General features: G+C 40.9%; 1 protein-coding gene and 1 pseudogene across 4 annotated transcripts in view; one reads left to right on the forward strand and one right to left on the reverse strand.

Annotated features, from left to right (window-relative positions):
• Window positions 1–224: 224 nt before the first annotated feature.
• LOC103232504 (high mobility group protein B3 pseudogene) lies at window positions 225–983 on the reverse strand (annotated as a pseudogene).
• Window positions 984–7,894: 6,911 nt separating this feature from the next.
• LHFPL1 (LHFPL tetraspan subfamily member 1) overlaps window positions 7,895–23,374 on the forward strand; it is a 55,263-nt gene continuing 39,783 nt past the window's right edge. For 2 of the 4 annotated variants that reach the window (XR_005237479.2, XM_007992617.3), the window contains exons 1-2: window positions 7,907–8,996; window positions 17,215–17,853. Coding sequence is in view for 3 of the 4 variants with exons in the window: in XM_007992617.3 (XP_007990808.1) it covers window positions 17,403–17,853 (451 nt within the window). In the remaining variant the exon portion in view is untranslated. Of the gene's footprint in view, window positions 8,997–17,214; window positions 17,854–23,374 lie in introns of all 4 variants that reach the window. The other 2 variants (XM_073013440.1, XM_007992620.3) reach the window with 2 other exon arrangements.

The following is a 23,374-nucleotide window of genomic DNA, read 5'->3' on the forward strand; positions in this document are numbered from 1 at the left end:
TCAGCATTTCTAGCCAATAACCATAGACTTAATACCACCTTAAAAATTAAAAAACTGCCAAAAACATCTTTAAATGCCTTGACACACCAACTACAATGTACACAGAATAGGGAGAACACCAGAGTGACTTTTCATTTATAAAATGTTTGAAATATGTACAATTTGATAAAGTTTCAGGATGCTCCAGACACCCAGCCACTTCATGTAAACAACTGACAATTTCTAGAGCACTTTGAGAGACTACACTATGATCATGGTCAAATTTTGCAATTAAGCTTAATGAGGGCAACAGACACTTCTCAAATAAGAGATAAGTCAATTATGACACTCCCCTACTCTAAGGTATTCACAAGATGACAGATAAACAGGTTTTTTTATTCCACCTCTTCCTCCTTCTTTTCCTCCTCCTCCTTCTCTTCTTCCTCCTTGTCTTCTTTGTCTTTCCCTTCCACCTTTTTCCAGGTAACTTTAGTGGGACCCTTTGCACCATCGAACTTTCCTTTAGACTTATAGTCAGCAACATCCTTCTCATACTTCTCCTTCAGCTTTGCTGCCTTAGTGATGTAAGGTTGTTTTTCCCTGTCACTTTAGTTAATCCACACCTCTCTCACCTTTTTTGCCATGCCTCCAATAGAGATGCCAGGATTTGTGGATTTGATCTTGGGGCGGAATTCTGAACAGAACAAGAAGAATCCAGACAGTGGCATTTTGAGGGCATTAGGGTCCTTCTTGCCTCCCTCAGCTGGTCCATTATCCTTTATTTCCTGATCATAGTGTACTTTATCCACCTTTGTCATTTCATCAAATTTGGTCTTCTCTTTCCCAGACATGGTCTTCTGCCTCTCAGAACACTTCTTGGAAAATTCTACGAAACTGACAGGGACCCCTGGGTTTTTCTTCTTATGTTCTTCTTTTCACATCTGCGCGAAGAAGGCATAAGCAGACATCTTGCCCTTTGGTTTCTTGTGGTCACCTTTAGCCATCCTGACTGTATTGTTTCCTAGTCCATCTCATGTGTTTCTATTTGTATTATCCTAATGACTAATAATTTTGAGCATCCTCTCATGTGGTTATTGGCCTTTTGCATATATTCTTTGTAGAAATATCTACTCCAGTCTTCGGGGTGTTTTAAAATTAGGTTGCCTTCATGTTCTTTATATATTCTAGATACTAGGCTCTTACCAGATACACAATTTGAAAATATTTCCCCCCCATGTGGGTTATCTTTTCACTCTCTTGATAGTGTCCTTTGATGCGCAGAAGCTTTTAATGTTGAAGTCCAATTTATCTTTTTTCTTTTGTTGCTTGTGTTTTTGGTGTCATATCTAAAACACACTGCCTGATTCAAGGTCACAATGATTTATACCTATGTATTCTATGAGGTTTATGGTTTTAGCTCTTATATTGAGTTCTTTGATACATTTTAAATTAATTTCTGTATATGGTGTGAGATGAGGTAGAGGTTCAACTTTATTCTTTTGCATATAAATATACAGTTGTCCTTAATCTGCTTTTTGTTCCTTAAACACTTTGATCATTTGTATAACTTAAGGCTTCCTCATTTGCTGTTTTCTTTGCTTGGAAATTTCTTACCTCTCTTCTTTGTATGGCTGGCTTCTGACTTTTTAGGTTTCATGTGAAATATCACCTCATCAGAGTGTCCTAACTACTCCATCTAATCTAAAGTTGTCCTTATTCCCACCCCACCACTCTATCCTATAACCAAATTTTATTTTTGTTTTAAAATTTATCTCTCTACTTCATTAATGTTCACTTGTTTTATTGGCTGTCTTTACAACTAATAGGTGAGCTCTGTGAGAGCAAGGATCTTGTCTGTCCTGTTATCATTGTATCTCCAGCCTCTGACACATAATAGGTGGTCAACAAATTATTATAGAATGAATGTAGTGGTCCCATAAGTAGTAGTGATACTAATAACAATTACCTCAAAATTATTTTGCTACTTAATGATTTGTTCCCATAGTATAATGATAATTTTTTAAATTTTTTAAGCTTTTTCCCTAGGTAGAAGAATTAAGTCCTGAGAAGGGTGAAAGTGACTGCCCAAGGTGAAACAGGGAATCTTTGATTTGTGGAGCAATCCTCACAGCATTAATTTAGCTTGTGGTATCCCACAAGAGTAAAGGGAGAAAGACACAAGAGACACATTGTTTGAAGCTACTCAAGGCCAAATTCAAGGTGCTTGGACCTGCTTCCAGCCTCCCTGTATTTCCTCAAAGTTTGTCTAAATTCAAGAAAGAAAACCAGGTGGTACCAGAGTTGATGGCTCTTTGCCAAGCACAGCAAGTATCAGCCACTGAGTTGCCCCTTAGAACTCATTAAAAATGAAAAAGAATTGTTAAGGAAGCTGGAAATACTGCTTCATTTCTGGGTAAGATTGGTTTCTCACAGCTCATCCCTGGTTACCACCGGACAATAGTTGGTCGATACAGCACTTAAAGCTGAAAGGATATGTAACCACTTTGCCCCAGTCCCCACATCCTTCCTGAGTCACTTTTTCCTGAGCCACCTCTTGTCCTTGAGAAGCTGTGGTATGTGGGAAACAGGGTGGTTGGGGGAGGTCTGACCAATCTTTGTCTCCTTCACAAGTCCTTGTTTCTTTACCTATCCCTTAAGTGTGAGTGTTTCTCAGGGTTGCTCCTGTTCCTGGCCCTCGTATTTGACAAACACCTTTGTTCTATCATCTACCCGTAGGCTAGTATCTTCCCCATATGAACTTTCAGCCTGGAACTTTCCCCTGAGCTCTAGACCCATATAACTATGTTTATTGCACATCTCCACTGGGATGTACAGAGATGCTTTGAACCTAATAGCGATGCTGAACTCAATAATTTACTGATCCTCACCGTCCACTACCACAGAGAAAGAGTGTGGAGAGGTGGGGATATTGCCGTGTGCCTGTGTTCTTATTTTAATGAAGGATATATCTATGCACAAATTTTCTCAAAGCAGAAATTTAGGATTCATAAAATATTTCTCCCTTTCCTTTACTCCCTTTTGGACCCTGCCTTCTGTCCTCATCCAGCCTCCAGCCTTTCTTCTTTCTCCAGGGTTTTTTTTGTTTTTTTGTTTTTTTTTCTGAATCTGTTACTCAACAGACGTAAGAGCTCTGTGGCTTTGGAAAAGTCATTTAACTTTTCTAAGCTTAAGTTTCCTTCTCTGAAAAGGGGGGTAATGTTTATTTCATAAGTTTATTGTGAGGATCAACTTTACTATTCAAATTTTAGGAATCATTACTCATTAAAAGGCAAGTCCTGCTTGCAAGGATTAGGCAATGTTTGCCTGTAATTCCTAGCAAATATTCTTAATGACAGCCTCCTGGGAAGATCTTCTAAATGGAAGACATGTTAGAATCCACCAATGTGCCTATTATTTCCCCAGAGATCAGAATTACATCCCAAGAAGTGATGAAACGAAGTTGTTTGGCTGTCAATTGCTTTACTCATTGCTGCCAAGAAAACATGGTTTATATCGCAGATCACTAGGCAAATGCCCAAATGTTCTCTGGGGTGGTCTTAAGCTAGCACCCGAATACTTAGCCAGAGAACAAAGCTGAGGTTTATAGAGTAGGGCTTTTCTTATTGTATCATCTTTGCTTCCTGCAGCTGTTGCTTCATGGGATTTGGTGGGCAAGTAGTCTAGTTTGTAGCACTGTCTCCACTGGCCAGCCACTGGCCCTATCAGATTACCCCTGTAGAAAAGGTTGCCGTGTATTTCCTGAGCTCCATGTCTCATTTCCTGAGCATTTTTTTGGGGGGGCAGGGGACTATCTTGTAGCCTTCACTTTTCCTTCAGCCTCTAAGCCAGCACTGAAATGGCAGAAGACATGTTCATCCTTTTAGCTCTTTTGATGTCCTTCTGTGGTGTGGCTGCCCAGGTCTTTTGGAGCAGCCTGGCTGCCTATACTATTCAGCAAAGCCAGGAAACTATTGCAGTGCTGTAATAACCAACGAGAGGCCTGGAAACCAAAGTCTTTGTGAGTGAGATTCCAAAATTGTCAAAGCTCCGTGATTTGCTTTAGGAGACAGAGGCAAGAACAATGATTTCTTGGTTCTGGAATGCTGCTTCTCTTGTTTCACTGAATTTTCTAAAACTGACTTTTAGAAAAAATTCTCCAGGAAATGAATTGGGGTGGTCTGGAAAATCAGCCATGCCACCAATGGCCACTCCTCCACATGATTTGACTGACTGAGAAGAGAGGGATGTTTATGTTAGAAAGTGTTTGAAAGACACTGATGACTTTGTGGTAAGAGAGGTAGGATGAGGAAGAATAACAGAGGAAATACTGTTGAGAAAGTTGATAGAGGATTTGTTCTTTCAGCTTTCTGGACCATCATTTGGGATACTGCCTGGAGAGTAAAATTCTACTCAAATCTTCACTAACTGGACCATGAGAGAGTGGACTTTCTGTTCCTAAGCTAACCAATCTCATAATTAGCTCAGCATTGAGGTACTTTGAATACAGGGCCCCAAGGTATATAGAATTCTGATATATAGGACTTTTTCAGAGTTTTGTATTAACATCTTGATGGAAATTTTCACTAAATCTGTTTCCATTTATTTAATTATTTATTTTGAGATGGAATCTCACTCTGTCACCCGGCTGGAGTGCAGTGATGCAATCTCAGCTCACTGCAACCTCCACCTTGTGGGTTCAAATGATTCTCCTGCCTCAGCCTCCCGAGTAGCTGGGATTGCAGGCACCCACCACCATGCCCAGCTAATTTTTGTACTTTTAGTAGAGATGGGGTTTCAATATGTTGGCCAGACTGGTCTCAAACTCCTGACCTCAAGTGATCCGCCTGCCTCGTCCTCCTGAAGTGCTGGAATTACAAGCATGAGCTACCGCGCCTGGCCACTAAATGTACCAATAAAAACCAATATGTTTTTATTGGTACATAATACATGTATGTATTTTCAGAGTGCAAATGATAATTTGATACATTCATATAATGTGTAAAGATTAAATCAGGGTAATTGGAACCTCCATTACCTTAAATATTTCTCTTTTCTTTATCTTAGGAACAATTACATTATTCTTTGCTAGCTATTTGGAAGTGTACAATAGATTAATGTTAACTATAGTCGCCCTACTCATCTGTCACACACCAGGTCTTATTCTAACTGTATATTTATACCTATTGACCAATCTGTATTCATCCTCCTTCCCCGCTGGTTTCCAGGCCTCTGGTAATCATCAATCTACTCTTTATCTTCCTAAATCTGTTTTTTAAAAATTTACTTAAACATAAATATGCTTACAGAAAGATACTCATAGTGGTGTGAATATAATGCAATTTAGTTTAACTTACCCTATTCAATTTGGACCCAAAATTTGGTACATGATTTTAGTTAAAAAAGGATTTGCAATCTGTTTTATTTTCATCTACTATAAATATAATAAAAATCCTCCCTCAAAAGCTGTTAAAGCAGGCAGCAAGATCCATGAGCAAATTTATTTTTGGTTTACTTCTGAATAATACACAAATTGCACTGCAAAAGCTTAAAAGTTGGTGCAGCAAAATATTTTTGAAATGCATTTTAAAATATATTTTGAAACATATTGTGTAGTGGAGAGAAGCCTATGTGTAACATATGAAACAACTATAACAGCAATCCCATTTTTGTTAATATTGTGTGTAGCTTATAAAGCTACACAGACCAAGATAGAAGTAACTTCTTGAATCCGAGTTCCAGTGGTATGCTGGAGCTGGCTTGTAGCAGCTTCTAAGAATCGATTGTGCTTATCTCTTCCCAATTCTACTTTTACTGATGTCAAGCTGGTAGCTTGAAATTGGCCATGATGGGAGTATTTATACTACGGAAATCAGCAAATGCCACAAATTAGGGCTCTTTTGCAGTCCTCCACCTCCCACCTCCTGAAGCCAGTTACTAAATGTTTACCAACACACCACATCACTGCTTAACACTGTCAGTTCATCCTTCGAGGTCAAAAAGGAAACTCAACAAGAGAGTTATTGGTTCTCATTTTTATATACTAAAGAAATATAAGTTTCATCTCTAGGTTTTCAATCTATAACTGAAACTATAGTTTAGGCAAGGAGTACCTTCCATATCCAACCTGTATGGGTGAGAGGTCATGGAGTTCACATGATTTTAAATTTGCAAACACGTATATACAAATTTCCCAAAGTTCAAGGGCAACGGGACTCTAGAAATGATTTTTTCTTTTCTTTCTTTTTTTTTTTTTTTTAACAAAATAAATGCTTCTGTCTTTGAAGACTACAACAGAACATACTGATAAGAGAAGAAGAAACTTTGACAAAAGAGGAAAAAATAACTTAAAATATGTTGGAAAACAACATCAACAGGGGTTCAAAGGATAATTAACAGAAAAATACATTTTCATAAAACGACCAAATGTTTGGCTTAGCTGAACTCCAGTGTGTTGCTAACTCACAGGGAATAGATTTTAACTAGCGTGGGTTAACTGGCACCTTAACAAAGCTGACAGTAAGCAGTATTTCTTTTTATTTCACCATTTTCCCTTCCTTTCCAACCTCTTTCTCCTCATAATCAATATAATGTCTCTACCATAATCTATGGATGTGTGTTTAACCAGGGGTCAACATCTTTTCTCAGTAAAGAGTCACTTAGTAAATATTTTTAGGCTTTGTGGACCATAAGATCTCTGTCACAACTACTCAGCTCTGCAACTGTAGCGTGAAAGCAGCCATAGATGATACATAAGTGAATAAACAGTGAGAGTGTGCCAATAAAACTTTACAAAAACAGACAGCCTCCTGGATTTGGCATGCACAGTCTCTGGCTTGCTGACCTATTGTCTAGACTGCAAAATGCTGTGGGGGTGTTGATCTCATTTGGGAAATGCTATTGTATGCAACAGTGTTTGGCAAATGAGGGATGGGGATGGGGGCATATATCAGAATCACCTGTCACCCATATCTTACCCTTGCAGAATCTCTTATTCCAGACTGATCAAAGGCAGGATTTAGGTATTCCCTAGTTTCCTTTCCAATACCCATTTTAGCACCATCCCGTCCCCTAAATACATTACAAGAAGTGTTCCTTTCTCAAGCCTTTCCACATAATCTTAGGAAAGCATGGCTGAAGAGCATTTTTAATTGAAAACACATCAAGAGCCACAGATGCAAGCAATTTTTTTTTTTTTCTGAGAGAGCGTTCAGCTGTTAAGAACAGGAAAGAAAACTTTGCCCAATAAATTAGATTATTATTTATTATACACTTAAGTGTCTATAGAGAAAAGAGGATAAAAAGAAGAAAGTAAAACGAAAGCAAAATGGTACTCTTCTTAGAGTTTCAAATAATGATAGGTTCCCCAAATGACAGGTGTAATCATTAAGCAAAGGGCAATATTTACTGCTGTGCATAGAGTGGGGATAATCTATTTTTTATATGTCAACATTTTTCAGCCATATCTCACACAGTTACTATGTGTCAGTTAATATTAACCTATTTTTAATGAAGGAGGACCTAACATTTCTTTTTACATAATCCTATGTCTGAAGCAATGGCTCTTAAGGGAATGACAGTTTGGAGATTAAAACTTAGTTGGGGGGCTTACACTGCCAAAAGTCTGACATTCTACCTAAGGGGTCATCTGTGCTTCCCCCAGAAATATGGCCTCAGTAAGCCATGATTACAGATGGAAATGTGATTTATTACTGTGTTGTAGAACAAAACGGTAAAAATTGCTGATGGAAAGTTGCTAGATAGACAAATACATGCATTAATATAAGATTATATCACTGATAAAAGGCAGGATACAGGTGGTATACACAGAAGGCAGGAGAAACTTTGTAAATTCATTAAAGAATCACGGTACAATTAATATGTTAACTTATGGACATATTTTGAATTATTGCCACAAAATACCAGAAAATAGGCCTAATCACCTTTGTAGAATTCTGGTGAGGGAACTGGGCCATCAGAGAAGCATAGATACTTTGGATCCGTCCAGTGTGCTCTGTTAAGGGAACCATTCTTCCTTCTAATTCATTTGGATTTGTTCAACAAAGTGCTCCATTCACAGGACATCTAGGAGGGGAAAAGAGACATGTATGAAAATAATAATAATAACAATAATCATAATACAAGGTAGAAGATAATAAGTTTCCTAAAATATGAAGTGTCAGGGACATTCACACGTGGGAAATATGACATCAGTTTGGAGTAGAACATCAGGCAAAGCTCCATTCATCTCCAGACCACTCAGCTCTTTTCCCAAGCAGAGGAGCAGTTATTAGTGCACTGGGATAAATTAAACACTGACTTTTGATTGTATTATTACTATAAAAATATGTTAGTTATTCCTTTCAATGTATGATTTCCACAAATTCTTAAATGTAAGCTCATTACATCTTGGAGCCAAAGATTGCTCTGCGGGAGCATCTTCCCCATCAGGCAATGGAAATCAGTTTGGGGAGAAGAGGTTGTTCTGTCTTATTCTATTTAGGCATGTGTTCTCTCAGTCACTTCTAGCCACATGGGTCTGCTATCTACCATGGTAGAGATTATTTAGGTCATTGGAGGAAAATTAGAGATAATCTCTGTTCCTCAGCAGGCTTTTGGGCAGCAAGTGAGGAAGTAAGATAACGCAGTTCAAGAGCGGGCATGCCTGTGCGCACACACACACACACACACACACACACAAACACACACACACACACACAGCTGAATTGAATTGTCCGCTGTGAGGTTGGAGGTTTGGGGACTCTGTGCCCGCTAAGCTACTTTCTATTTCAAGTGCCTGTATGTCTGAGGCTGGGTTTGAAGCCTCCAGCGTGTTTGGAGTTAATCCCCATTAGGTTGGACTCCGCCCCTTTCTCCCAAAGGTAAAGCAAGGTTTTCAGGCATCACTGCAAAGGGCAGCTAGTATTCCCATCCTTGTTTAACAAGCTGTGAGGAGAAGTTGTTTCTGAGATCTGAGCCTGAAGAGAGGGAACAAGTCAGTCAGCCTTCGTGCTCAGAAGGTAAATATGCAACTTGGGCCAAATGCAATTCAAACAGCTGGATAAGAAACTGCTTTGCTCTCCCCTTGCTCAGCCCCCCTTCTCCCTTTCCTTTCTCAGGTTTCCTGTCCTTTCATCTCAAAGCTCAGAGAAGCCGTTTTCTACCCAAGGGCAGCCTGGTGCTTTTTTATTTCTTCATAGTCCGTTGTTTGCACAGAGGCTACGATGAATCAGGGCTGGATTCCTATTTCATATTGACAAGATTTGAGGACCTAAGGGTTAAGTGCTAGTTGGTTTCCCCAGGGGAGTTGGTAACCTGAGGAGAGGAAGTGCCTGTTTCTGGGAGTGGAGAGAGTGATTTTGTTATGACCTGTCTATACAAGTAAAAATGGATCCGGTTTGCTAATGTGGTAGGTTGATCTAGATTTGCCTAAATCTGGGGGGTTATGCAACTGAAATGGGGTAATGAAGTTAAACTGAAATGCAAATATTGAGGCCTCTCAGGCTGGAAATAAAAGAATGCATCCATTCGGTAAATATTTATGAGTTCCTACTATGTGCGCCAAGGCATGACAATTTCCAAAAGAACCTGAAATACTTAAACTACAAATCCATTCTTGCAAAGAACACTCGGCCAAGTGGTTTCCTTTTGTCGTGGGGAACTGAAAATAGAACGAAGCCTAGGGGTGAGGAAAAATCACCCAGGGCGTGGTTGTGGGGAGAGAAAGGGGAAAGGAGAGACGTTCTAATTCTTAGATGGCTTCAAATCTTTTCCATTACTTATGAGAGAATAGGGTCTCTTTTCTGGTAGAAAGGGAGAGAATTGATACCTACTGTGGTGTTAGGTATAGTGCAGATGTTGTTTCACTTGAATTTTATGCTTAATCATTTCCATTTTATAAATGAAACCAAAACTCACAGATTTTAAGTGATCTTTTTATGGGCATATAGCCTGTAAGGGGCGGACTTCAGGACTCTGATCTGATTTCAAAATTGTGACTCTTCCACTAAAACAGTATTCCTCAATCATTAGTTCCCATTAGAATCAATTGGGGATTTTTAACAGTATGAATTCCCATAAATTCGAATTCAGTGAATCTAGGAGGGGGTGACATAGTCTGCATTTTGAACAAGCATTGAAAGTGATTCTAAACAAGCATTGAAAGTGATTCTGTTGAGAAACATTCTTGATATACCATGCTGCCTCTCAACTTCTCTGAAGTGATTGGAAAAGCAATCAGCCCATCTTCTTCCCATATAGGCCAGATTCACTCAATGGAAGTGGTCAGCTGTGGTGACATTTTATTTCCAGCTTATACAATGGCGTAGAGAGACTAATGGGCAACAATAACATGGCTGGTGTTTAGAACTTAACAGTGTCTTACCAGGGATCTTGATAGGGGTAGTTTCTAACTAGCTGAGAGTGTGAGACAGAACTCGTAGCTAACCAGCTTATCACTGAAGATGATGGCACCTGTCTAGCCAGAATAAGAACTGAGATGAAGCTCTGTTATTGGCACCTCACTTTTAAAATCATAGGACAGATGGGGAGCTCAAGGAGCAGCATCTTGGGGAGAGGGAAGAAGAGAGAAGCTGATATGAAATTTGGGGAGTTTATTCTAGTTCCTACCTTTTCAGTCTCAAACTCTGGAGAAAGGAAATAGCCCAGGACCTGATGTAGAGGTTCTTTTTCTGAGCTCACTTTGTCTCTGCATCGTCAAATATATTTATTTAGAGTTGATCATTTCAAAGTTATCAATTGCTCAGTTAGTCCTTTCTCTCCACTTAGTCTCTGGCTTCCTGCCTTTTAATGACTTACCAGCTTGTGAGCATTCCCACCTGTGGATGGAGAGATGCAAATAAACACATGAACTCACCCAACACAGTTTTACTAGTCTTTCTACCCCAAACTAAAAGAGGAGGGAAGGAAGAAGAAGGCCCAGAAAGAGGTTCAGCAAACGTGAAATCTGAGGAATTTGAAATAAAAGACATAAGTCAAAAGAGAGATCTTCTTAGAGTCACCAAGGTAGAAATGGAAAATAAAGCCCTTTGAGTGAGTACATCGTGAGATGATTTCAGGCACAGGAGAACTCAGAGCACTTCTCATAATGGAGGTAGCCAGGGGAGAAGAAACCCCTGAGGGAGATAGGTAGCAGAACATGAGGAGAGACATGTTGGGGGAGTAGCAGTATTTTTTTTTTTTAAAGCTTTGTCTGAAACAGACAGATCTAGCATGGTCAGGCTGCTCATATACCCAACTTGATATAAGGAGTCACATCAGTCCAACACGTTTCTCTGGAGCAGGACTCTATTTACCCACTGGAAACATATGCCTGCATATCTCGTTCATTTCCTAGGGAAGTCTCAACTCTGGGTAAGATGTATTTGTAACAGGATTGGCAGGAAGACAATGCACACTGTCTGGGGGCGTGAGGAGAAAGGCCTGTTCACATTCCTTTGCCAACACCAGTGCCAAGAAAGCTTCTCTTCACAGACCAGTCCTAAACCAGCAGTCTTGCAAGCATGTTTCTCTCAGCAGCTGTTAAGTCACTGACTCCCTTTCTTACCACTTCATGTTCTAGTCTTTAATTTGCTTACTGTTTTGCCTGTACCCTCTTACCCTGGGAAAGGCTGTGCTTTCCTTAACTCAGAAGTTGCACAACAAGCTCAAGTGGGAACAAAAGGATTTGTGTCTTTTTCTGTGGGTACTGGGGAGGAGGTGATAGAGGAAGGAGTAGCTTTTTCTCCACCAAGAGAAATATAAAAGCAACGTTTCACTTTCACTGATACTTCATTGTAAGTGCCCATACATGAGCAGGTATACAAGAGAGCGAAAAAAAGAGTGAGAACAAATTATTAAAGGCTTGGCAATTGGACACCACAGGGAGAGGGAGAATGCTCATTATGGGGAAAAAGGCTAAAGATCTCATCTCCTGCTAGCAATCAAGTTGATGAAGGGTTCTCATCTGGAAGATGGTGGCTAGCTGTTCTCCATTCCCTCTGAGGACCCAACAAAATGATCTGGCCTTAGGTTGCAACAAGCAAAGTTTATAAAGGCATGTGACAAATCATTTATTGACAGTGAGAGTTGTTAAGCTACTCAGAGATATTATAGATTTCCCTTTCCTAGAGTTCTTTAAAAGTAGTAGAGATAACCATTTGCCATGTGTGGTTTAGGTGGGTTTCCTGCATCATATAGGTTGAGGTGACTTCTACCCACGAGGCTGTGCTAGAATGGCTAGCATTATCTCTAAAGATGAGCAAACATTAGGCTTTAGTAAGGATAGCAGATTCAGAACAGAACTCGTGCTTTTATCCTATTTATTACAACTTTCTGGCAGCATTCACTGCATCTCATACAACCAATCTCAGAAACAGGCTTGCGACCCATCTAGCAGATTAAAAAACCCGAGGAATGAGGGATAATGTGACACCTAGAGAGAGAGGTTCAGCTGCAGTCCTATCAATGCCTGGTAACTCGACCACTCAGCAGGAGCATCAGGGTGAGTTCTTGGTTCCCGAAACCCAGTGTGGCTATTTGGCTGGAAATTCTAGGGCAGGGAAACAAAGCTGTTACATACATGAAGTATACAACAGGAATTAAGATAGAATAAAATGTAGCATTGTTTGTGATTTCTAGTTATGTAAATATAAAGTGACTTAGCCGGTTTCTGGGAATGAACTTGGATTGCTTGGGAGGGTTGTCATGAAGGAGATTACTCCATTGCAGGTGGCATAACTAAAAGCATTTTCTAGAATACATTTCACTGTTCACCACATGTGAACATAAAGCAGTGTGTGTGAACAGACTACATGTGCCCTGCGGCTTCTCTATCCAGCCACAAGAGAAGTTGGGCTGAGACTCATATTGTGTTCAGAAACTATTAAGCAATTGGATCTCGGAGATGTCTACCTTGACTCCATTCAAGTGAAGTCTATGATTTAGAAAGGTTTACATTTAAAGTATATAAACTTCATATCTTCAATGTTTAATTCCACGGTCACTTTTAACTTTATATTGTTTGAGTCCTGAAAAGAGAATGTTAAATAATTATCTGTGGCAGTGATTCTTAAACTGCTGTCTATGGATCGTGCTAGCCCATAACATCTCTAGTCCTAAATAGGGTGACAATTTCATCCAAGGTTGTTTGGGACTTTCCTGGTTTTATCACTGCAAATTCTACATCCCAGGAAACCCCTGAGTCCCAGGGACACTGACATGGCTGGTCATCTTAGTCATAAATGAAATAAAGGCTATGAATTTTCCGTAAAGTTGAAAGTACTTCATCTAAATTCTGAAGGATAATGAGTTTTTCTAAAGCTAAACATATTTAATTTAAATTGAATTTTGAGAATTTGCCTTCCTATGTCTTGGCTTCAAAAACGTTACTTTTAAACTGAAATCATGGTAACAGTAGTTGAAGTATTGTAGTTTAATTTAACAGCTTCATTTGTCACAGGTGAGGACAACCATATATTACAACCCCTCCCCTCATTTCTATTGTAGTCTCGGTACTACACAGAGATAGTCCGATCCTCTGCCTTAAGTTCTCTGCCCCTCCTACTGGTTGTTATATTGGGACTTTTGAAAAAAAATTATTTTTCCGTAAGTTATTGGGGTACAGGTGATATTTGGTTACATGAGTAAGTTCTTTAGTGGTGATTTGTGACATTTTGGTGTACCCATCACCCAAGCAGTAAACACTGCACCATATTTGTAGTCTTTTATCTCTCACCTTCCGCCCAACTCCCAAAGTCCATTGTGTCATTCTTATGCCTTTGCATCCTCATAGCTTAGCTCCCACATACCAGTGAGAAATATGATGTTTAGTTTTTCATTCCTGAGTTACATCACTTAGAATAATAGTCTCCAATCTCATCCAGGTCGCTGCAATAATGACTTCTTTTCCTCTAGGTAGATACCCAGTAGTGAGATTGCTGGATCAAATAGTAGTTCTACTTTTAGTTCTTTAGGGAATCTCCACACTGTTTTCCACAGTGTACTAGTGTACACCCACCATCGGTGTAGAAGCGTTCCCTGTTCACCACATCCATGCCAACGTTTGCTGTTTTTTGATTTTTTGATTATGGCCATTCTTGCAGGATAAGGTGGCATTGCATTGTGGTTTTGATTTGCATTTCCCTGATCATTAGTGGTGATGAGCATTTTTTTTTCATATGTCTGTTGTCCATTTGTATATCCTTTTTTAAGAATTGTCCATTCTTGTCTTTAGACAACTTTCTGATGGGATTGTTTGTTTTCTTTTTCTTACTGATTTGTTTGAGTTCATTATAGATTCTGGATATTAGTCCTTTGTCAGATGTATAGATTGTGAAGATTTTCTCTCACTCTGGATTGTCTGCTTACTCTGCTGACCATTCCTTTTCCCATGCAAAAGCTTTTTAGTTTAATTAGGTCCCAGCTGTTTATCTTTGTTTTTATTGCCTTTGCTTTTGGGTTCTTGGTCATGAAATCCTTGCCTAAGTCAATGTCTAGAAGGGTTTTTTCAATGCTATCTTCTAGAATCTTTATAGTTTCAGGTCTTGGGTTTAAGTCCTTAATCCATCTTGAGTTGATTTTTGTTTAAGGTGAGAGATGAGGATCCAGTTTCATTCTCCTACATGTGGCTAGCCAAATTATTCCAGCGCCATTTGTTGAAAAGGGTGTCCTTTCCCCACTTTTTGTTTTTGTTTGCTTTCTCAATGACCATTTGGCTGTATTTGGGTTTTTCTGGGTTCTCTATTCTGTTCCATTGGTCTATGTGCCTATTTTTATACCAGTACCACACTGTTTTGGTGACTGGCCTTAGAGTATAGTTTGAAATCAGGTAGTATGATGCTTCCAGATTTGTTCTTTTTGCTTCATACTGGGACTTTTGATCTCCAGGTGATGACGTCCATGAGGGACATTTGGAGTTAGTTTTGACTGCAAGTGCTGAGATTGAAAGAAATCATGTTCTTGCCCTGACGGTGTTTGCACTATGTTTGGAGAATTTGGGTTTCCTTCTGTCTTCCCTGGAATTCTTTCCTGATTCTCCAACATTTTTTTTTTTTAATTCTCTATGGGAAATCATGGAGGCTTTTAATTGTAATACTTTTGGGGTAATACTGTAGGGGAAGCCTTCAGGTAAAAGAGAAGTGAGAAATTATGGCTTTGCCGTTGAATCACTGTGTACCCTTGGGTAGGTCACTTGTCTTTCTGAAACTCAATTTGCTCATTTGTAAATTTGGGATAATATCTTTCTTACTAACCTAAGAAGACCGTTGGGCAGAGCACATACAATAACGGATTTGGAAGGGATTGTGATGACACAGCTAATAGCTGTTTGTCAGCTTGTTTCCTCTCCTCCTCTGGCCTGGGCTTCTTCATCAGGAAATGAGTCTGTAACGGAGGGCTGCTTGCACTTTTTGTAATCTTACAAACTCTAATATAACAAGCAGAGGCATTACCTCATTGCGGCCAACCATACCTGCTGTCTAACAGCAATTACTCAAAACTAGTTCCACTTCTCCCCCTGTTGCCTTTCAATCCCTCATCACATCTTTCTCTCATTCCTCCCATTCTCAGCCACAAACCCCAATTCCCAGGGGCCCAGCTCAGGGCACTTTCTTCCCAAGCCCTAACATTCCAGAGTAAGCACCTGCAATTTACGATCTCTGCTCCCTTCCTGCACAAAACACATAGCACAAAATACATATGTATCAAGAGGGGAATTGTGGTTGAGTAAAAAAAGAACATTATATTAAGAATCAAATAACTGGGCTCTGATCTGGCCAGTGTACCTCACTAGCCCTTCACCCTTGAGTAAATCACTTCCTCTCCATATTCCCATCTGTAAAGTGATGGAGAGGGGGTAGTTTAACATTGCGTGGTAGAAAAGTACTGGCCTAGGCATCTGCAGATCAAGTTTCTGGTTCTGATGTTGCTGCTTGCTTACTCTGTGACTTGAAGAAAATCACTTCCTCCTTTACTGGGCCAAATTCTCCCATATGTAAAACAAGAAGGTTGGATTAAATGATTCATTAAGTTCCCTACCCATCTGGAAATTGAATGATTCTATGAAATGGCTTTCACTAAACAAACGTGAATTGAACTGCCTGCTCTGTGTCAGGCACTGTTTGACGATGGTTGTGAAAGGGCTCATGACTGAGACCCTGAGACACTTAGTACCTCTGCTGCTTGTTCCTGTCAGTGTCTAAAATTAGGAATGTGACAATGACCCCATACAGCCAGTTCCTGTACTTCCCCTGCTTTGGGTCCCCCAACCTCCTTCCCTGTCCTCTACACCACCACATATAACTTTAAGCAATGGTGGTGAATCATGGAGAAGTTTTTGAAACATATTCCACCATCTGCCTGCTGGAGACATTCACAGTCCTGTCATCAAGCTGCAGTGTGGTCTCTAGCCGGCCCAATAGAGAAACAGGCCAGAAAGAAATGGCAGATTAATGGAGTTGGGAGGAAAGTTGTTGATTTTTGACAGAGGGGTCTGTGAAAACCATTTGTGAGCTGAGCTGAGGAATTAGATCTGGAAAGAGACTCAGCGTCTTGATTACAAGATTACTTGTTCCAAAAAAGGACCTTGAAAGGTCCTTACAGCTATATGTTCCTTCTGCAAGGTAGGGACTGCCTGATCCTGATCTATTTCAGAATTTTGAGAAGCTTTTTGGATTATATCCAGCAAAGGACGAGGAAGCTTTTCTTAATAGCCAGTCCAGAGTTAACCTCTCCTGGTTGGAAAGTTGCCTCCCATTTCAATTGTGGGAAAAGTGACTGATCAGTGCTCTCTCAGTGACAAGCACGGGGTATGAGACTAGACACCCCTTATTTTATTCTATCCATTTTAACCTGGCTAATGCATCCCAGTTGAAAAGCCCACACTAACACACTGCTGGACATCTTACCAAAGTCAAATGGGAACAACCTGGAACTCCATGGCGAGGTCTCTTTCCCTCTTACCCCTTATAGTAGGGGCAGGTCCTGCTAAGTTGTCTTCCTTCTCCTTCACTCACTGAAAACAACTTTGTTCCTGATCCTCTTCAGATATTGCCTCCTTCCAAGCTACCAGGCCAGGAAGTCCATTCAGCTGGAAGCCGGGACAGCAGCCTTGTTTTCATTTAGTCTCCTTTCCTGCCACTTGTTCCACGATGTATGTCAAGAGTTAAAAGCTGTCTGATCCGGCTGTATTTGAGTTGGCAGAGCAGACCCTAATTCAGTTATCTGGTTCCTCCATTGCAGCCTAAAGACCATAGAACTCTAAATCAGGCAGAAGGAAGGGAAGGTGGGAAAAGTACTGAAAAGCAAAATCCCACAGGGATCCAAATGGTCCTCGAGAGAATAGTCTTATCCAGAAGCAATGAACAAGTGGCACATAATTGAGCCCCAGGACTGGCCAACCAGATGAAAAACAGGCCAGTGGAGCCTACATGGTAACTTACTGCATTTGGTGCTGTGATCCAACTCATCTCCCCATCCCTGCAGAGAAACCTGTGACCATGAGGAGCAGCCTGACCATGGTGGGAACCCTCTGGGCCTTCCTGTCCCTTGTTACTGCCGTGACCAGTTCTACCAGTTACTTCCTACCTTACTGGCTCTTTGGATCCCAGCTGGGGAAGCCAGTGTCATTCAGTACATTCCGGAGGTGCAACTACCCTGTGCGGGGAGAGGGACACAGTCTGATCATGGTGGAAGAATGTGGGCGCTATGCCAGCTTCAATGCCATCCCAAGCCTGGCCTGGCAGATGTGCACGGTGGTGACAGGTGCCGGCTGTGCTCTGCTACTCCTGGTGGCACTAGCTGCTGTCCTGGGTTGCTGCATGGAGGAGCTCATCTCCAGAATGATGGGACGTTGCATGGGAGCAGCGCAATTTGTTGGAGGTAAGACTGTGCTTTTAGGATTGAGTGGGTTGGGTAGCTTTGGGGCAGGGAGGAGTGGGGAGTGTAGCCTTATGGGGAAACCCATTCTCATCCCCTTCACTTTGTCCAACTCTAAGGCTATGAATGAAGTCTCCTTTAAAATATTTAGTCTAGGACTTCCCAAAGTGCAATCAATATCAGAGTTTTATTCACAGTAAATTTGGCTAGTAGGCAGAGTTGATATCTGTTGTTTACCCTCTATTTTTGTTACCTTCATCTGCCTGCAGGTAGCCCATTTAAAAACATTATCTATTAATATATCTGCCTTACAGAGGCAGCAACATACACTCTAGTATTACTGCTCTAATATAAACTTAATCTCTAGTAGTCCTGCTCTATGGTAGTTTATCAGAGAACAGTGATCTGATAAACACATACACACAGGTACAAATTACTAACAGTTCTCATCAAAGAAATACACCTCTAATAGTGAAATGCTAGGTATGAGACAAACTGTAGATGACTACTTATTTGGAACACATCTAAGGCTAGCCCTGTCTGGCAACTATTAGCAGTCTACCCAGATTTCTTGTGACCTTGACCCACCTTACTTGTTATTCCCCTCATTCAGGCTCCCCCTAACTTTAGTGAAGGGAACCTGAGATACTGGCAGTGTGTGGACTGCCTAGAAAAAAACAAAATGCAAAAATGGGAGACTTCAGAAAGACGATGAGAGCTGTATAATTTGAACGTCTGAGAAGAAAAAGCAAATTTAGAAAGACAGGAAAATATATATGTGAATATTTGACTGTTTTGCAAAACCTAGATTAGGCACTGGGAAAAAGTGCTGGTAGAATCTACTGCTGAAGTTTGTTGTTACAGAGTTTTAGAATTATTATCCAATTCATTATCATTATTATCTCCATTAGCATGACAGTGTGGGTCACTAGGGCCAGGAAACTTGGATTTCACTTCTGTTTTTTTCACTAAGTTGCTGTGTGATCATAGTGGGAAAATGACATGACCTTTCCTATGCTTCACTTCCTTTGAATTTGTCCCCTGGTGATATAGTCCAGATCTGATCTTTCTTTCTTCTGCCCAATGACTGCATTCAGGTGGCCTTGGAGTAAGATGGCAGTGATGAGCTAAGACAGTGGTTCTCAATGGGGACTACTTTTGCACGCCCCTCCCCTTGGAAGACATTTGGTAATGTCTGGAGGCATTTTAAACTGTCACAACTTGGGGAGGGTTCTACTGACATCCAGTGGGTAAAGGTGAGGGATGCTGATGAACGTCTACAATGCACAAGACGAAGACAACACTCCCCCACAACCACAAAGAGGTATCCAGCCAAAATGTCAATAGTTCCAAGTTTGAGAAACCCTGGGCTAGGCTACCATGGTTTCCTGGCCTGATTATGAAAAGCATCAGACTCTTTTTGTAATACCAATTAAGGTGATGCTTTCTGGTTTCCTCTTTTCTCAGACTTTAAAAGTTTTAAATCTGAATTACCATTCTAGCCTCCTTCATTTCTGATTTTTCCCACCGTTTAGCCACTAATGGGTTTTTAGCCACATTGGAATGTATAATTAGGTTAGTTTCTTCCCTTTGAAAACTGTAATACTACACCAGTTGCTAAGGCTAATCTAAGCCAATTATCTTAGCTGGCTTTCGAAGCTCCATGGGTATTACAAATAGGTCTTAGGCTTACCTTTCACTTTTATTTTTAAACATGCTATAATTAACTCAGCACTGCTATGAACACATTATTTCAGGAAGTGACACTTGGCTGATAGGGCAGAGGGGTCATCCTTGCAATTCGTATTCATAGCCCTGGAGCCCAGTTCCGTGCCTGGCACAAAGCAGATGTTCAGTAACTGTAGAAAGAATGAATGCATGGCTAAGGCAATATCTAGCATATGTTGGGATAAACTGATTGTGTGAGAGCTGGATTAGTTTATATCTTTTCCTCTTTTTCCAGCCTTCCATGCAGGGATGTTAGCACCCTGAGTTCTCATCTCTTCTGACAAAAGAGTGACAGTTTAGTTTCACTTGTATTTCTAAGAGTTTCCAGCAGAGTAAGGAGGGGCTGACTGTCAAGAATCAGAAAGCTTAGCAACAGCCTCCATCCGATTCCACACATTAAAGCAGCTCCCATACCCCCAGCTTGCTTCCTCTTTTGGGCTCAACTGAGACTTTCACAAAGCATTCGTAATTCTCCATATGATGTATTTCAGTTGATTTCACCTACTAGGTATAGAAACTCAAATGAAATTGTTGATGGGGAATGTGGGAAGGTAGTGGAGATCTGGATATTCACAGCTTGGGCGGGACAGAACTTTGAGTGGCAGGTATCATATAGAGGAAATAAAAACATGAGCATCATTTTAGTTTCACATGATTCTGCCATTCTATATCCACAAGAGCCTTGCTCATAGGAACATAGTCACAGTGTTCACATGTAGATGAGGGTCTTTAAAGCTCAAGAAGAAAATGCCGTTTGGCAGTAGTCCTACAAATCTTCAAGACCCTGGGTGTGCTACCAGGTTTATCCCTGGGCAGGGAATTGATATTGGGACAGATCGCTAGACATCCACAGCTTCCCCATCTGTAACACCAGTCAATTAAGAACCATTCCTGCCTCCTTTCTAGAGACTGGTGGCTGTCCAGGTTATATCAGATGTGAAAGAATGGTGAGGGTTGCTTGGATGAACTTACTAGAAGCCCCTTGGCATATGACTGTGACCTAAGGATCTTTGGACATCTTCGGCCTGACCCTCTGAGACAGGCTTTGCCAGTGGAAGGAAACCATAGCTGGGCAGCATTTTGGGCCCAATGGATAAAAGACAGTAGGGAAAGAGTTTGGGAGATTAAGTTCAAACTTGTGTAGCTGAGGAGAATTGATTTTGTTGCTTCAGGCCTGGCCGCTTCTCAGCAGCTAGTGCATTAACTGAAATACATTGGAGGAGGAGTCAATTTCTGTCAGGTCTGGTTTCTCTCTCCCAGACCCCAAACCACTGAAGAGATGGAGTATCCATTAAGAACTACCCCCTCCCCCACCTGACTCTTGTTCCCCCATTTGGCGGCTGCCCACAGAGATGAGTTGTGGGAAGTGGGAGAGACAGGAAGAAATAAAGAGCTGCTGGCCTGACTCATACTCAGCAAGGTGACCTGATGGGGCCCATGGGTCCCATTTGCTCCACCTGTAGCTGATCCATCTGGACAAGCCTCGGGTCCAGAGAGCCTTCCACTGGGACCTCCATGCCCTGCTCCAATCAATGAAGGAAACACCTGGCCAGGAGATTATTTCAACACTGGGAATGCTGAGATTTCCAAACAGCTGGCTCCCAGTCCCTGAGAACATGGCCATTATTCACATTCCCCTGTGTATACATATGCAAGATGCTTATGAGATCCTCTATCTTCAGTGAGAGCTAAACAAAGAACAAATAGGTAAGTAGTAAATATAAGGAACTTCTTGGCAGGAAAACAATGTAAGATCTTGGATCAGGTTACTCATGGGAGGCCAAAAATCTTTCTTGACCAAGGAGTGTATCAGAATCACCTGGGGTGCTTAAAAAATGTGAGCTTTCCAACTCTCTGGTCTTGTTTCCCATTTTGACATACACAACAAGAGGTGTAAGGCTGCACATTTAGTAAAATCTCCCCAGTGACTTTGATGTGTATGTGTGTTCCCTTTCCCCAGCCCAAGGGAAGATCACTACCCTGGACATTATTTTTTGTTGTTAAGAGAACAGCATTCAACACACCAGTGCTTTTCCCCGTATAAGATCCTAACATTATATGCTTCAAACTGAATAAAAGTTGCCGTTGGAGGCATATCACTGAGAACTTGATTTCAGGAAGAGTGCCATGCTTCTAAAAATCATTATCATCTCTGGAAACCATTTTTTTTTTCCGGAAAATCTTTCAAAGTTTCACCAGATATCATTTTATTTATCCTTACCATGCTGAGAAAGGATTATGAAAGTGATTTTCTGTTTGGGAAGTGGTATTCAGGGAAGTTAACCCACTAGCAAAGACTTATGTAGCAAATTGGAGCAGAGCTGAGAATATGGTCCAGGACTCCTGACTCTCAATCCTGTGCTTCATACACTGATGCTCTTGATTTTTTTTCTTTTCTCTGTTGGAAAAGAAATGCTATCACAGTGTTTTCCAGAGTGGTCCACGAACCACTTGGATTAAGAATTACCTGGGGTGCTTGTTATTACAGATTCCTTAGTCCTACAGACTGCACCAGGTCCTGCTAAAGTGCATAATATACAACCTCTCATGCTCATATGTTTTTGAAAATATGTTATAAAATATTTCAGATGTACTCACTACTCTGTGTAAGAAATGGAATATTAGCAATATAGCTGAAGCCTCCTTTATACCCTGATCACATTCCCTTGTCCCCACTGAAAAGGTAACAACTGTCTGGGAGTTGTTACTTACCATTCACTATCATGATTCCAGGACACACTAAAATTTGAGAAACTCTGCTCAGCCTTGTTTAGGGTGTTGTTTCTTTCTGGAATTCCCTTTTCTTCTATCCCTCCCTGTAAATATCTACCTATCTCTCAAAGGCCAGGTCCAATGCAGCCCTTCTGTGAAGCCTTCCCTGATCTACTTTTGACATCTTTAGCAGGTATGAACTATCCTGTAACTCCAAGAGGAATATGGGGTAGAATGAATGGGGGAGGTAAGTAAAGGAACTCCCTAGGAAGGGAAAGCTGAGATATAGTTGAAAGTCAGGTTTGTAAATTTTCCTCTGGTTTGTGTTTGAGTCAAAATTGTTATAATAACAAATTAACCCATACTAGGCTTCTGCTCAGGGCAGTAATTCCAAGCTACCCAATAATTATGTTTGGAAAGCAGGATTGGCAGCTATGCAAAGATAAGAGAATTGAGAACGAGAGCAGGAAGTTTAACAAATGCCCACCCAACAGTTACACTTGTGAATAGTGGAGGGGTGTGCAATGGGGGTTGGTAATACCCAACGAGGAGGTTATCCCTGCCAGAAGACAAAGATTAGGCATCTACCTATTTGAGAATGTGTAGTTGGGAGAGGATTATATAGCAGCTGGGATATAGGTAACTAGTAATGCTGGGAACAGGGGAAAGTTGAGAGCAGCTGTGGTATGGCTGGAGGGAGGGTTCCAAGTTCTGTATCAGATTTTGCACTTGAGGGTATGTATTGGTGTCCCAGTTTCCACAAGGGCTGAAGCTGAATAAAGTAACTCCAGCCCTCTTCTTGGTTAGCTCAGTAAATTCAAACCATGGCAACTATGTCAGGGAGAACATTTGGTATTTTTTTTGATAGGGGATTCTTAGGGAGGGGAGCAGTTGAGGAAGGGAAACAAAATGGCAGCCTGTTGGACACCTGCCCACGTGTAGTAGGGGAGTAAAGACAGTAACACACTCTAAAGGCTTTCTTTTCCTTCCTAGAGGCACGTGAGATTAGAAAAGTTCCCAGCTAAGCATATACAGTTGAAACAGACTTCTTCAAGGGGCATATGTGGTTGAAGCGGAAGTCAAA

Source organism: Chlorocebus sabaeus, chromosome X (genome assembly GCF_047675955.1).
Source record: "Chlorocebus sabaeus isolate Y175 chromosome X, mChlSab1.0.hap1, whole genome shotgun sequence".
NCBI classification, from domain to species: domain Eukaryota; kingdom Metazoa; phylum Chordata; class Mammalia; order Primates; family Cercopithecidae; genus Chlorocebus; species Chlorocebus sabaeus.